Source organism: Mucor mucedo, assembly GCF_025094135.1.
Source record: "Mucor mucedo strain NRRL 3635 chromosome Unknown EV154scaffold_70, whole genome shotgun sequence".
Taxonomy (NCBI): Eukaryota; Fungi; Mucoromycota; class Mucoromycetes; order Mucorales; family Mucoraceae; genus Mucor; species Mucor mucedo.
Window position 1 is genome coordinate 1 of NW_026252354.1, and position 14,181 is coordinate 14,181.

Here is a 14,181-nt window from a genome sequence, read left to right on the forward strand (position 1 = left end):
GGGACACTAATCGTCAACGTCAAAAGGACAATTGCAAATATAATTGTCCTAATTATATTAAAATAAGACCTGTCGAAAATGGGGGGAGGGGGGGTTTCTCGTACTCAACCTATCGAGAATGAACGTTTACGAGCTCAGTAAAGAAGATATTCTTTTGGGCAGTAATGGAAACAAAAAAAGCTCGCATCAGACTATTTCACAGGTTGTTGAGCAGGAAATTAAAAGTATCACAAAACCCAAAGAACAAAACTTTGAAGGAGGGGTTTCATGGGCCTGAGAAAATAGATTTAAAAGACTTATCTCTACCGTAAATGACTGACACAATCCGACAGGTAGCATATAAGAATTTTCTGTAATGTATCACATCAAAAAATTGAGCATTCCTTTTTTTTCTCTGGGTAGCTATATTCTCAAGACTACTCATGGGTTGAGAAAAAAGAATACACTTGATCTTTTCTTTCATGAAGCAATCAATTATTCATCCGTGTTCACACTGGAAAGCAATCAATCAAGGTTAAGCCTAGTGACAGCCATGGATTTTAGAGAAACACAATTCCTAAATATAAATAAGGTTCGATTGTTTGTTTTTGAGGTTTTTTTTTTTAAAAAAAAAAGGAAAACCAACTCAACTGCCTTTGATGTAGCTGATACAATAATTCAAGGACGAAAAGGACAAGAACACTTTGACGACCCTGTTTTTCTCTCTTGATTATCAGACTCAAAATACCGCAGAAAAAAAAAAAAAAAAACTTGTTGTACAAAGGACATGGTAGACAATGTATAGGCAACGACACTCTTTCCCCCTAGTATTTATACACACAAACTCTGTATTCGGTGATGAATACATGTGTCAAATGAAATGAACTTCCAACCTCGTCAAGTATGATTTTTGCTTTTTTTGTGATACATATATTGGCTTACACCTGATAGTTTTGACTATTAACATCCTTGTTGTTCCTTTGTGGTGTGTAATTTAACATTTCCCCCATCCACAAAATTAAGGGTGATCCATTGTTATTGTTCTTATATCACGGTAAATTAATGCGGAATACACCGGTTGATTAAATGTTATCACCAAGTGATCTTTAAAGAGATAAATAAACTTCCAGATAACATGATAAAATGAGTTTATGCCATCTTCTACAAGTGTCTGTATAAAAGTCCAATCTTCTGCTTCAACCATATGCATGATTTAGTAATAAATTGATATGCGGGTAACCCTCATGTTATTGGGATCATATCCAGAATTAAGACAGAACTTTGATTAAGAAGGCTTCGTAAAAGAGTAAGTATCAGAATCCCATTTAACATAAAAGATAACTCACCTCAAATAATTTACATTTTGACAACTTACTACTGTGTATGTACCTGTTGATCACACATAATTCAAGTATAAATATGTTATAGAGGTGCTACGACCAAAGGTTTTGCAGGAACTTCATCCGGATTTAATTTGGACTCTTTCAAATCTTTCTTTGCTTTCATTATGTTATTATTCTATAGCCGTTCATTATTATTGATGTGTGCTGTCTCTGTCTTTTAAGCGCTGATCATAATGCGTAGTGGGGTGGTTCTATACGAAAGAGAGGGAAAAATTGCGTCATTTTAACAAACAATTATTGGTGAACGTCGTTATCCATGGAAACGGAAAAGGTATTGGAGCGTTTTATTTCCGTGTTGGTGTTGCCTTTTGTTGAATTTAGCTTGTTGAATGTCTTCTTGGTGAAAGAATAAAAATTAGCACCTAGAAATTTCTCCAAATACTGAAAAAGTGGAATGTACGACCGCAGCCATTTCACGTCATCAATTCGTACAAGCGTATCTATCGGCCACAGCATTAGGAGTGCCATGGGCGAAAAATTGAGCGCTGTGTTTCCTTCTATTTTTGTATACTGCGCAAAAAACCGCTAAGGAACTGTCATCATCCCAAGAGAGCGTGCCAGATTTTTTTATGAACAGCATTAGTGTAAGTTTGCAGTTTTTGTTTCTATGATAGACGGTCAAGTGTCTTAACATGACAAAGGCCCGATGTCCTGTTGTGACTTGACAATTCAAGCGCTAACAAAAAAAAAAAAAAAAAAAAAAAACGCACCTCTTTTATTTTCTTTCTTTCCCCACAATCTCTCACAATCTCGCAAGAAAAAGTGTAGAAAGCTTTCCAATGTTATGCTACCTTTGAAACCAGGTTAAACAGGTAACTATACAGGTATGGGGGCTCGCTATTTTTTTTTTCTAATTTCGTTTTTAATCTTTCAAAGTTTAAAATATCTTGTACCTTCACTTTGATAAATGTTTGTCCTGATCAGACTAGTGGATTTAGTAGCTTGATAATAAAACCAGCAACTTGATCTTGAGATCAGAAAACTTATAATTATAACCGATGGCCAACAAATTTTCATGAAAGATACCAACACCTTTAGAAAAGGATCGCTGAACGACAATTTGGAATGATAGACATTTGCTATAGGCTGTTTGTAGACGATGAAGGTATCGATGAAATTCCACTGGGGATCATGGAAAAATTGGATTACGGGTTCTTCTTTACGAGTTATTTATTATTGGAACAACCAGTAAAATGAGTGTAATAGACAAAGGATAGCAAGAGAGAAGGACAGAAACTATCGATGAGATCGAGGAAAAGAAAAAGGCAGATTCGTGATCAAGCATACCGGTAGAGGGTAAAAGGTTATGGTATGATGCATAAAGAGCAACTCTTTAGTAGGTAAAGGTGTTTTGTTCAAGGAAAAACAGGTATAGGGTATAAATTGGCAGATGGTATGAGGATGATGACAATGGATAACAAATCAGGGTTCAAAAAGGCATTGGCGTGCACCACCAGAAATAAAAATTTATGGCTGCTGTTAGTCTATTTTAAAATGTTTGGGAGATGAGACTTGTTGAAGGAAAAGGCTGGCTTGTTGATTTGGTTTGGAAATGGGTTACGGTAAACGTTCTTTATTTACGGGATCAGATATGCTGGACATAGTTCTCTCATTGCTTTTATAAGTCAACTGTGGAAAAACCTGTTGTTTGACATGGAAAAATAAAAGATAAAAAAAAAAAAAAAGCAGTAAGAATAAGATTAATATTGTTTGTAGGCTTTTGATTCTTATTAAAAGTGAATCCCTTTTTCATATACGAAAGAAAAAGGGGCATTTATAGTTATTTAAAGCGTGGGTAAAATCATGGGCTAGTTTGTGTTCAATTGGTATTATTGGCAGTATTTACTAAAGACTGATGAGCCTTATCAATGTAGCCAATCTATTATTCGAAATGGGGTATTCTTTCGGGATATCTAGTGACCCTAAGTTGTTGTGATATTATGTACCTGTCAATCAAGGATCGACGGAATGATTTTATATGCGATTTTAGTACACCAACAATTGGCATGTTTTATCATCATAACAGTGAAAATAAAAGAGGATCAATGTAATTTTTAAAAAAAAGTTTTATTTTAGTCTCTTTACGCTAGCGTCCGCAAATGGGCATGGACGCTTGTAAAGAACGAGACGTCTTTCTCTCTCCCCCGATACAACCTTTTCATCTAACGAAGACACAAGCTCTCCGGTATTGGTTAATCCCAATTGGGGACCAATCGACTGGATTTGGGCAATCCATTCCGGGTGGAAAGCGCAGGTCCTCAATTTCTCCAGCATTGGAATTCCTTGCTGAAAAAGATCCAGTTCCTTTTCCCAAGCTGGTTCCCGAATCTTGATTAGCTTATCGCAGCTGTACTTTGACAGCAATCCAAATCCACTAAATTGAAAAATAGAAAGTACTTTCAACCCTCTACGACCAAGCAACATTATCTTATACTGCTGATCAACAGAGATATGGGAGACCTCCGCCATACGATATACTTTTTGCTCTTTTCTACTAAGAGCATCATAATGTTTAGCGTACATAATAGCAGATACCCACCTTATGATATTAACTGCCAAAAGCTGATCAGTACACCTTTTGTACATGTCATAAGCTCTGCCACAATTGGTTGCCCCACACACCATCGTCAGTGATACCATTTCTGGAGGTTGTGCAGCAAAGAACCGGATTGACTCTTCGACTTCAACATAATCAGGGATTTTAGTCACCGCAACCACAGCTACAACAGAAACGTTCTCGATTGTTTCATCAAGAGACTCAGACATGGTAGACTCGATTGTTTCATCAAGAGACTCATACATGGTAGACGTGGTCGTAGGTGTGGCGGTGGTGGAAGGTACAAGGGCAAGTGTGGTGGTTGGTGTAGGGGCATGTGCGGTGACAGGTGTGGCAGTAGGAGGAGAGTCAATGGTGGCGTTGGGGAAAGTGGCAGTGTCAGGTGTAGCAGTAGGGGAAGGGGCAGGTGTGATGGTCGAATAAATAACTGGCGATGTATAGTCGGGTAAAAAATCGGCAGTGTCTAAAAGGCCTTCAGCCACCTCCAAAGGGGAAGCAAAAGTTACGACTCCGTTTCCTAGTAAGAAGGATTAATATTCCAAAACAAAAAAAAAGGGGGTTATTCAATTACTTTGCCGGATCTCGTTATCCATTTCTTCATCATAGACACCTCTTGCAACTTGCTTGAAAAACTGCAAAATTTTCTTTAATCCAAGTTTTGTCAACGTTTGTTGTACATCAACGGGAATGGTATTCATCTATCCATCTGTTAAAATTTTGTTGCTGCTTTTTTTTTTTTTTTTTTCTACCTTTGAAATGTTTATATTTCGTAAGAAAAGGAAACTGTCGATATTTTGTTCCGCGTACCTTTTTGTACATCTGGCGTTATTTAAGTTTCAGTCACAAGTCCGCATCTCAGGGACTGTTTGATAAGAAAAAGCGTGAACTTTTCTCTTTGACACCACTCTCATTCTTCTTTACTTCTTTGAAGAGCTGCCGCATCAGTTAAGTGTAAACAAGAATTAAAAACACAATAAAACTTTAAACACCATGCTGTAAATAGGCTGTTACATCGCCAGTCTGCTGAAATAGAATCATGAAAATACTTTTTGTGATGTTTTGATATAGGCATATAAAAAAACAGAATAAAAAAAAACAAGGAATGAGTCTCTATTCATCTTTATCTAAGTTACGGAGGGAAATTTATTGCAAAAGGGAGGACGCTTTCTATATCAAAACATGTGAGAGATTGTATCTGGGAAAGAATAGCCAGTGGCTTGTTTTTATCTTCCGAAACATGCTATTTATGCATTGTCTTAGGTCAATTACGAGTGACCTGTTTTTATTGTTTTTATGTTACGGCAAATTCATACGAATTCCATCAGTTTACTAATTGTTAAAGTCGCCAAGTGATCTTTAAAGAGATAAATAAACGTCCACATAACATGATAAAATGTATTTATATTATCTCCTACGAGTGTATATATAAAAGTTTGCCCAATCGACAATCATTTGATCCAGCCGTATGTATTTATGACTCGGGCGGAACTTTGATTAAGAAGGCCCCATAAAAGAATAAATATCACAATCACATTTAACACAGAGATAACACACCTCAACCGACTTATATTTTGACAGTTTACAAATGCGTATGTTCCTGTTGACCACACGTAATTCAACTCCAAATACGAATGGAGGTGCTGGAACCAGACGTTTTGCACGGACTTGACTTAATTATGTACGTGTTCTTTAGTTTTTCATACAATGTTGATGTGTGCTGTCTCTGTTTTTTAGCACTGCCCGTCATACTTAGGTAAGGTGGTTTAATATATATATAAAAAAAGGGGAAAAACTGCGTCGATTAAACACATACTTATTGGTGAACGTCGTTATCCATGGAAACTGAAAAGGTATCGGAGCGTTTTATTTCCGTGTTGGTTTAGCCTTTTGTTGAATTTACGCTTGTTGCATGTCTTCTTGGTGAATGATTAAAAATGAGCACCTAGAATTTTCTCCAAAATACTGAAAAGGTGGAATATATGACCTGAGGTGTAGCTGAAGCCGTTTCACGTCATCAAGTCGGACAAGCGTATTCATCGGTCACAGCATAAGAAGTGCTATGGTCTAGAAATTAAACGCTGCGTTTTCTTCTATGATTGTACGACGTGCAAGAAACGCCTAATGAGTAACCATCATCCCAAGAGAGCATGCTATATCTTCTTACGAAAGGCGTTAGAGTAAGTTTACGGTTTTTGCCTCTACGATAGACACATTAATCTTTTAAAGTGACAAAGACATTGTGCTTTAGTCATATCTGGGTAATGCAAAGGTTTTGATTGAAAAAGCTGATAAGACTGCTTGATGTCTTAGGCCGTTCCCAAGCAAATTCTTCGCGTTTTGGGAACAAAAACATTTCGCTCAAAATAGTAATTTAAACTTTAAAAAAAAAACTTACCAGCCAAAATTTATGGGGGGTTGGGCATTTTACAAATTAGTGATTTATTCAAAAAAGTAAAAACAAGTGTGACATGACTTAAAGCATTATTGGTAATTACTAAACTAGCATATCTAATTTACTGGTATATAGGCCACATTGCCATCCTGAGTATAGTATAATTATAAGCTAGTACTTATACTGGGGGGTGCTATTCTTTTTTACAAATTGAGTGATTTGTTTTTGGGAACGGCCTTACTCTTTACTGCCCTTATTGTGATTGCAACCCAGCCTTTTTCTACTCGTCAGATTGTTTACATTTTAACTTGCGGGACTCGCCTTTTGAGCGACTCGTATATTTCTTTCCAGTTTTGGTCCCCTTTGAGTGGAATACAGCTTGCCCAGTAGGGTAAATTGGCATGAATTTTAAAATTTGAATAGCCTCAGACAGACAAATCTGTTTTGTCTACTTCCCTATATGTTTTCTATTTACGTTTATGACGAATTTTCTATATGATGTAGCTTTCTTTAGGTACTAATGTATAAACCATTTTTAATATAAATGCCATATTGTCGTATAATATTTACCGTTATATATGCTCTTTAGTCATATACGTTCTTTTCATGGCTGATAGTAACAATTTGAAGGTAAAATATCCAAGTAAAATTTACGTTACCAGCATTTTACGCTTGTCAAAAGGCGTCAATTTTTTACTACCATGTGTCAGTAGGTGTCGAAATTTTGTAAGTAAATTAATTATTCGAACTGTTTTACTTTTGTTCTTATTCAATATTGAGCAGCTGTAATATAGTTGATACGTTTATATGCAATTGGTAGAAAGTGTCGTGATCGAGGCTATATACTTAATATATGACTCTATCTACACTTCTTAAATCTCCCATTTGATAATTCTAAATATAACTCTTATTGATACTATATATTAAATGCTGATCATTTACTTTAAGTACCGGCTTGATCTCATATCATCCTTCATGCAAGTATAAGACATACATTTAAATAATAACATTGATATGAAAACATATGAAAATTACACTAGCCACATTGAGGTGCCACAGCTATCCTTATTAAGAACTACAATTTCCCCTGAATATTGTGCTACACTGTGAAACTTTTTATCGGTCCAATTTTTTAAAAAAAAATGAAAAAGTTAGACAGGCGGTAACGGTCCAAAAATCGGTCGCATTTTTGGACAGATTTTGTAAGAAATCGGTCGCATTTTTGGACCGATACTGATGATTACAAGCGATGGTTTTGGCAAATAATTCTATTGGATAATAATACAGTTTACGTATTCAGTTCACGAGTTGCTACCCTTGTAAACCCAAAAATTTAGACATCATATATTGAATAAAAAAAAAGACAATTTATTGAACAAAAAAAGAAAAAGAAAAAAAGAGCCACAAATGTTTGAAGAAATAAACGCACAGATTGGTTTTACAGATGAAAGACGAAACTAACCCGCCCATACTAACTTATTGAGCTAGTAGTTACAACTGTTATAGACAAACGCGTCTGGGCGGTACTTACCTATAATAAGAACTAACGTTAATAACGAGTATAAAAAAGATAAAAAAACACATCATACCTTAATAAAGAAACAGGTCGTCCAGGTCTAAATTTACAAGCAGTAAACGTACAGTAAATCTATAGACATATATTGATATTAATAACAGGAATGAAGGTGACTGTAGCGATAAATCTTACCTCGAAAAGAATGTAGTTCATCTACCATGAACGCAAACACAATATTTATTATTCATAAACTACATCAAACAGAGTTACATAACTGTAAAAGGTTAATTTTATGTTAAATTATGGTATCAATTATTATACATACTATTTCATGGTCATTTGACAAAAAGAAAACAGAAAAAAGGAAAATAAGAAAGAAAAAAAATATTAGATTTATAAATAACGATTTTTTAAACTCAATAGATATTACGTACAGGAACGGTACACACAAACATAGAGTACTCTTCCAGTGCGTTTGATAGATACTTTAAATGACCCTTTGACCACTCTTTTGTTTCCTATAACTTGTCTCTTTACAAGATGGAAAAAATGGGGAAACTAGAAAGAAAATTCTAAGAAGGAGGGTGATTTCAATAAAAAGTGTTGCGGCTATTTATTGAGTGGCAAAAATTTGGACATAAAGCACATGGCTTTTAATACTATAAACATTTTATTTGTAATATATATGTGACAAAAAAAATGTCAATACTTTGTCATAGAGACATTTAAAAAGTGAATATGTTTTGATAGTTATTCGTCCGTTAAAACCAGCGAAGAAGTGAAAAAAAAAAAAAAAAAAAAAAAAAAAAAAAAGCGTAAGTCAATTGAAAGCACGATACAAAAAAAGCCTAATCGTGTAACACCAAACGCGTAAAGAACAAGATACACTTTTTGACCCCCTGTTGCGGTCACCGTATTAACTTAATAAATTTTCTTTTAATCATATAAGTTATATAGGTATCGTAATATATGTTTATTAAACTACAAAACTCGATTTTGCAGTGATTTTCATTTTTTTTAAAAATCGGTATCGGTGCAATCTTCAAAAAAGACCGCCGGTATCTGTAATTTCTAAAAATTGCACCGATACCGGCGGTATCGGTCCAAAATATGTTTAGACCGGTAAAAAGTTTTAGGGTGCTACAAAACATACACAGTTTAAGAATGAATGTTATTTTTACTGTTATCGACATCTCATTATGGCCTTTATAAACGGAATCATTACATCCGAGTATTATCTGGATAAATCTACCCACGACCGTCATCAGCCCATCTGTTGTTTAATAAAGCCTTAGTTAATTTTTGCAAGTTTGATAATTTTCTAGTTTTTATTTAATAATCTCCATCGATTTCCACAAAAAGACAGGAACAATAAGCGAGAAGTAAAAGGATCAATACCGATGATATAGCGCTAGTACGGATTTAGACAATAGGAAGTTCCAGAATTAAAATTTAAGTTTGCAAAAATGTTGGTGTAACTCTATAAGCTAATTATATTCGTCACTTTCTGAGTCCCCCTCCCCCATCTTTTCCAATGAAAAAAAATCAAATTTGTAAGACTTCGTATCGTTTACTATGTCAAGTTATAGAAAAGAATATAGATTAGATTAATGAAATATGTCGATGCATCATGAAATATCCTGCCACTGAATTCTAAGTTTTTAGACTAATTTAGACTGTATTTTATTTTTGCAAAAACTTACCAATTATGAATACAGCATACATACTTATATTAACTTTGATGATAAAAAAGTTTTAAAAGTATTCTTTTGGTTTTTTTTTTTTTATTCTTTTTTATGAATCAAACCACTCCTTGATTTATTGCAATTCTTATATGTAAAAGAGTAAAGAGTCTATGAGGGGTTTCTGCAAGAAAATGTAGTGATTGCATAATTTACAAAATTCTACAAACAGCAACTGAAAGCGGAGGAGATTCTACTAAAACCCTTCGCAAGCACATCAAACTATTTTCTAGAAAACCCGATTAAGGTCTTTTATATATAGATTTTTTTTTTTCGGGAAATGATACATTTATCAAATGAAATCATTAAAATATAATCGTCCTTATAAGGATCCTAATCGGGTTCTTTAGAAAATAGTTTGATATGTTTGCGAGGACCCTAAGTAGATAAAATATATAATTGTCGAACCCACATGATCGACTTAAATACTAAAAAAGTGTATAAAATGACATCAAGGATAAATTCTGAGTTACTACTTTAGAACTTAATATTTCTTCGAATCATCAGCGTCTTCTCAATTCTGACAGAACAGTAAAAACAGATCATTGTGTACGAATCAACCCAATCATAAAAGCAATGAATGCTTAAATTTAAGGCACTATCGGGCATGTATTATACCACCCAATGGTACCTTCAATAATAATTAGATACCGTTTTAACCACAAATAACAATAACTATAAAAACCCTACCTTCTACAATACTGGAGAAGGGTATAAAGTTCAAAACTAATATGTTAAACAGCCCACGAGCATTATTAATCTTATTACCTGTCTTTTATCCTTAGTTTTTTCTGTGCTAAACCAAGTTTCTCCACATGAACATCAGGTGTAAACTTAGAGCCTGGAGAGAAAAGCTGTATGTTTGGATCCTCATTAAGAACATTCGCTGCGTATAAGCGACTTTACAGATGGTGGATTCGTTAGAGAGTATTTACCCAAGCTGGAGGATCAGTATTTTTATCTTCCATAAGATAAAACAACGGTGTAATTCCTAGCGCGTAGTAACAAAATTCTCGAAAGAAAAGAAGATAATGCAATAGGCTTCAAAATAAGTTTTATTTTATATACTAGAATGCGACACAGATTTTGAATTTTAATAAAGAAAAGTTGGTAAACCACAATGTTCCAGCTCGAAGTTTAATAGAATAAAATCCAAACAAGACGGTTAAATTAACTGAAAAAGCACTCAGATATAATCGTCATGTGTTAATTGTAATTGGGTTGCCTTTATCTTAAAGTAAAAATTTAAATTGTGCTCTGGGTATAAGTTAAGCTAACGGATCTCACAATACAACTACGTACATCCCGATTATCCCTAAAAAACCCAATTTGACTTCCATACATATTTAGTTTGAACTTCAATATAGCTTACAAATTTTTGAGACGTCTAAAGCGATCAATGTTTGTTGATTTGTACACTATTTTTTAGAAAATATTAGATTAAAATGTAAAAAAAATTCGTTCATCTTCCGAAAAAGGATTGGTTAAAAAACCGAAAAAAAAAAAATTGAGCTTACCACTTAAGTGTATCTTTGGTTGACCTGCGATTTAACAGGCTTGGAAAATTTTAGTTACGACGTTGACGAACATTTCTAATGTTTGCTTGTTTATTTGGGTTTTTGCTTTTCTCTGTTAGTTCTGGGGAACCTCTCCACGTCGAAACCTTGGGAGAATGCCATTTTCAGCACGAAGTGTTCGAACAATATCAACTATGTTCAAGCAAGCAGCCATATCACAATTCCATATACGAGGAACAATCCCATTTGTATTATTAGTCATGGCTCTACAATTTTGATTTGTACATCTGTCACAAGATCAAAAAAAAATTATTAACGAGTAAAATCAACATACCTTAAGAAACCATGTCTGATCACGCGAGGATTTTCTCTTCGTCTGTGAGGCGCGGGTTATCAATCATCCGAAGCGTTTCAAGATTTCTACGTTCAAAGGCTGGGCAGCACTGACTTGTTCTAAATTCATCAATCAAGTATACCCTTTTACCAACCTTTTGAAGCAACCGACGAAATCCAAGGCTTCGGACCGGCTCATGATATCTTGTATTTGGAGCAGACCAGTTACCTATGACACAAACAACTTCGACACCAAACTGCTTATCTAGATGTTCTCATATTGCTTCCAGGTGTACGCGGCGTTCCAGACAAGGATCTATCAGAGTCCATGCTGGTGAAAAAGGACGGTTATTTCAAGTAAGAAGTTTGCTATAATAGCATGTTAGATAAATGTCACTCAATTTTGGATTGGTTGTTACAATATTTACCTTTTACGTATAAAGTATTTTGAGTTTGAGAGTAAAAATAGCTATACGTAAAAAAACAATGAAAGAGAAAAATAAAAATTGAGTAAAGATTGAGGTAAACTTTATTATCGACTGTCTATAAGATTTCATTGTTGTTGTGATTGATTAAACGGAGAAAAACAATAGGATCACTGAAATTTGCATGAAGCAATAATAAATTTACCTTTTCTAGCTCTCATTTTATATTTATCTCTTTTAAAAAGAAGGCAAATACCTCATATTCATCACAGAAAAATTCAGATTGCTCAAAAATTATACGAAAGCAAACGGAAAATAATTGTGTCATTCAAAGTAAAATAAAAATTAATTGAGATACCCCTAATACATACAATGATATAAAACTTTATTTCAAGTAAAAGTGTACTTGTCTGAGCGTTTTTAGGTCTTTTGTTTGTAGTTGGACAAAAAAAACAGGTTACCTTTTCAGGATGTTAGGTAAGGAAGGAAGTCTAGTGCATCCATATACTTATCCAATTATACATTTGTTACCACTAATTGTGTCGTTCATAAAGAAGTTCTGATATTTAATTTACTCTTGGTAACGCAACATATCTAGACAATAATTATTTGGTCTAAACCCAATCGTATAATTTTCAAGTGCAAGCTCAAGCAGCATGGATGAAATGAGGCTTTTAATAAAAGAGTTACATACGCATGCAATAGGGCACTTATCCAGGTCCTTTAATATGATAAAACATTTTCCTTCTACTTCTGGCAATGTACCCATTTAATGATAACAGATATATTACTCTTTCGTTCATTTCTTTTGTAAACTATGCATAATTTTTAAGCGATTATTTATTTTGTCGCTGATTTAAATTTTATTCTAAGCGTGCACGAATAATTTATGAAAATAGTGTAAATAGCAGTAGTGAACTGAGGGGCACAGGCACCAGATCAACCGATAACATTTTTTGTACGGAATATTTTACTGTAACAACCACTCAATAATGTTTAAGACCAGAATTACATCAAAAGTAAATATGGAAAAATCAGTAGAATAATCAACTTAACAAGCAACTTTGCATATGAGCCTCTGTATCCTCCTTCTCGACTGTGCTCACTGACCGCATTAACATTTGAAATAAAGTGTTACATACCAAAAAATGAGATTGAAAGCTAATAGCTTGGAAAGAGCTCAAGGGATAATAATTGTGTATAAAATACATAATAAGCAAGTATTTTACAAATAAAAAGTTAGATACTAAATCAGAAATTTACTTCAATATCCATGACACGGATTGAAAAAAAAAAAAGGATTTGAAAATATTGTTTAATCCCAAAAATGATGCCACTTTCTGTTTTTTTTTCAGGTATTGGAAATTATACTGATATTAACGAATTATGTCTCACCACCACCACCCTTTCTCCTCCTCCGTCTCTTATCAATTTATGCACGGATAAAACATCTAAAGGGCCATATTGTTAATAAGGCTGTTGTTGTGGGGGGGGGTTTCTGATGTACAAAGCTTAAAATAAGACGAGTAGAAAATAAAAAGTTGTTTATTGAACTAAGTATTCTGATAATGTGACATAATACAGGTTTCTTTATCACAAGTATAGCCATAAACCGATATAAATGTTCTGCAGTTGTAAGTTGCATCTGTTAGACAGTAGTCTCTGTCATTGGCTTCTTGGTTTTCATGAACGCATATGATTTGAGTATTGTATTGACAGCTCAGACCACCGCTTTGGAGAAACTTTTGGCAGTAAGAAGTTGTAGCATTGTTACATTCGAAAGGTCCTGGTAAGAGAAGTGCCCATAACGATTTCATACAAGCGAGGATAATAAGAGAATAGAACAACATCTTTTGATTGAGAAAGAAGAATAAGTGATGCTGAAATTGAGTTGGACCCTATTTTTATCTATTTCCCTTAGGTGCCATTTTGGTAACGTAAATAAACGCTCATCGCTAATGAAAAATACTATTAATACGAACCAATAATTAGCTTGTGTAAGACTGTACGATAATTGATTCATACTATACAAGTATGGATTATGATTGATATCAATTATGATACAGTTTTATCAACTTCTTTGTAGAACTGAATAAACTATTTTTATCATTTAAAACACTTGGAGGCAAATTGTCACCAGATTTCGGCTATTAATAACCACATTACGTTAAACAAACAAAACAAACAACACAACTAGGCGTTGATGCTTATGGGGGTACGTGGAAATATTCCGATAGTAATTTTACGCCAATACAAAGATGTCTGATAAATACCTAGTTGAATTCACTCGAGCTATGTTTTTTGAAAAGACCCGTAT

At 34.1% G+C, this 14,181-nt stretch overlaps 4 protein-coding genes across 4 annotated transcripts; 1 reads left to right on the forward strand and 3 right to left on the reverse strand.

Moving 5' to 3' along the window:
• Positions 1-3,449: 3,449 nt before the first annotated feature.
• Positions 3,450-4,727, reverse strand: EV154DRAFT_553040 (uncharacterized protein; the record flags this gene model as incomplete). Its single annotated transcript, XM_051605098.1, has 3 exons — positions 4,689-4,727; positions 4,511-4,637; positions 3,450-4,456 (listed from the first exon to the last, which is right to left on the reverse strand). The coding sequence occupies exons 2-3, from the start codon at positions 4,635-4,637 to the stop codon at positions 3,450-3,452; spliced, it is 1,134 nt and encodes a 377-aa protein (XP_051455811.1). The 5' UTR covers positions 4,689-4,727.
• A 1,047-nt stretch (positions 4,728-5,774) lies between these two features.
• On the forward strand, positions 5,775-6,721 carry EV154DRAFT_483126 (uncharacterized protein; the record flags this gene model as incomplete). The annotated part of the gene is made up of 3 exons (XM_051598555.1): positions 5,775-5,789; positions 5,935-6,116; positions 6,547-6,721. The coding sequence occupies 3 exons, from the start codon at positions 5,775-5,777 to the stop codon at positions 6,719-6,721; spliced, it is 372 nt and encodes a 123-aa protein (XP_051455812.1).
• A 4,500-nt stretch (positions 6,722-11,221) lies between these two features.
• Positions 11,222-12,522, reverse strand: EV154DRAFT_483127 (uncharacterized protein; the record flags this gene model as incomplete). Its single annotated transcript, XM_051598556.1, has 4 exons — positions 11,222-11,372; positions 11,464-11,668; positions 11,868-11,908; positions 12,440-12,522. The coding sequence occupies 4 exons, from the start codon at positions 12,520-12,522 to the stop codon at positions 11,222-11,224; spliced, it is 480 nt and encodes a 159-aa protein (XP_051455813.1).
• Positions 12,523-13,385: 863 nt separating this feature from the next.
• Positions 13,386-13,951, reverse strand: EV154DRAFT_514567 (uncharacterized protein). The gene is made up of 2 exons (XM_051602148.1): positions 13,857-13,951; positions 13,386-13,796 (listed from the first exon to the last, which is right to left on the reverse strand). Exon 2 carries the CDS (start codon positions 13,712-13,714, stop codon positions 13,418-13,420), a length of 297 nt encoding a protein of 98 aa, XP_051455814.1. The 5' UTR covers positions 13,715-13,796; positions 13,857-13,951; the 3' UTR covers positions 13,386-13,417.
• Between the last annotated feature and the right edge of the window lie 230 nt (positions 13,952-14,181).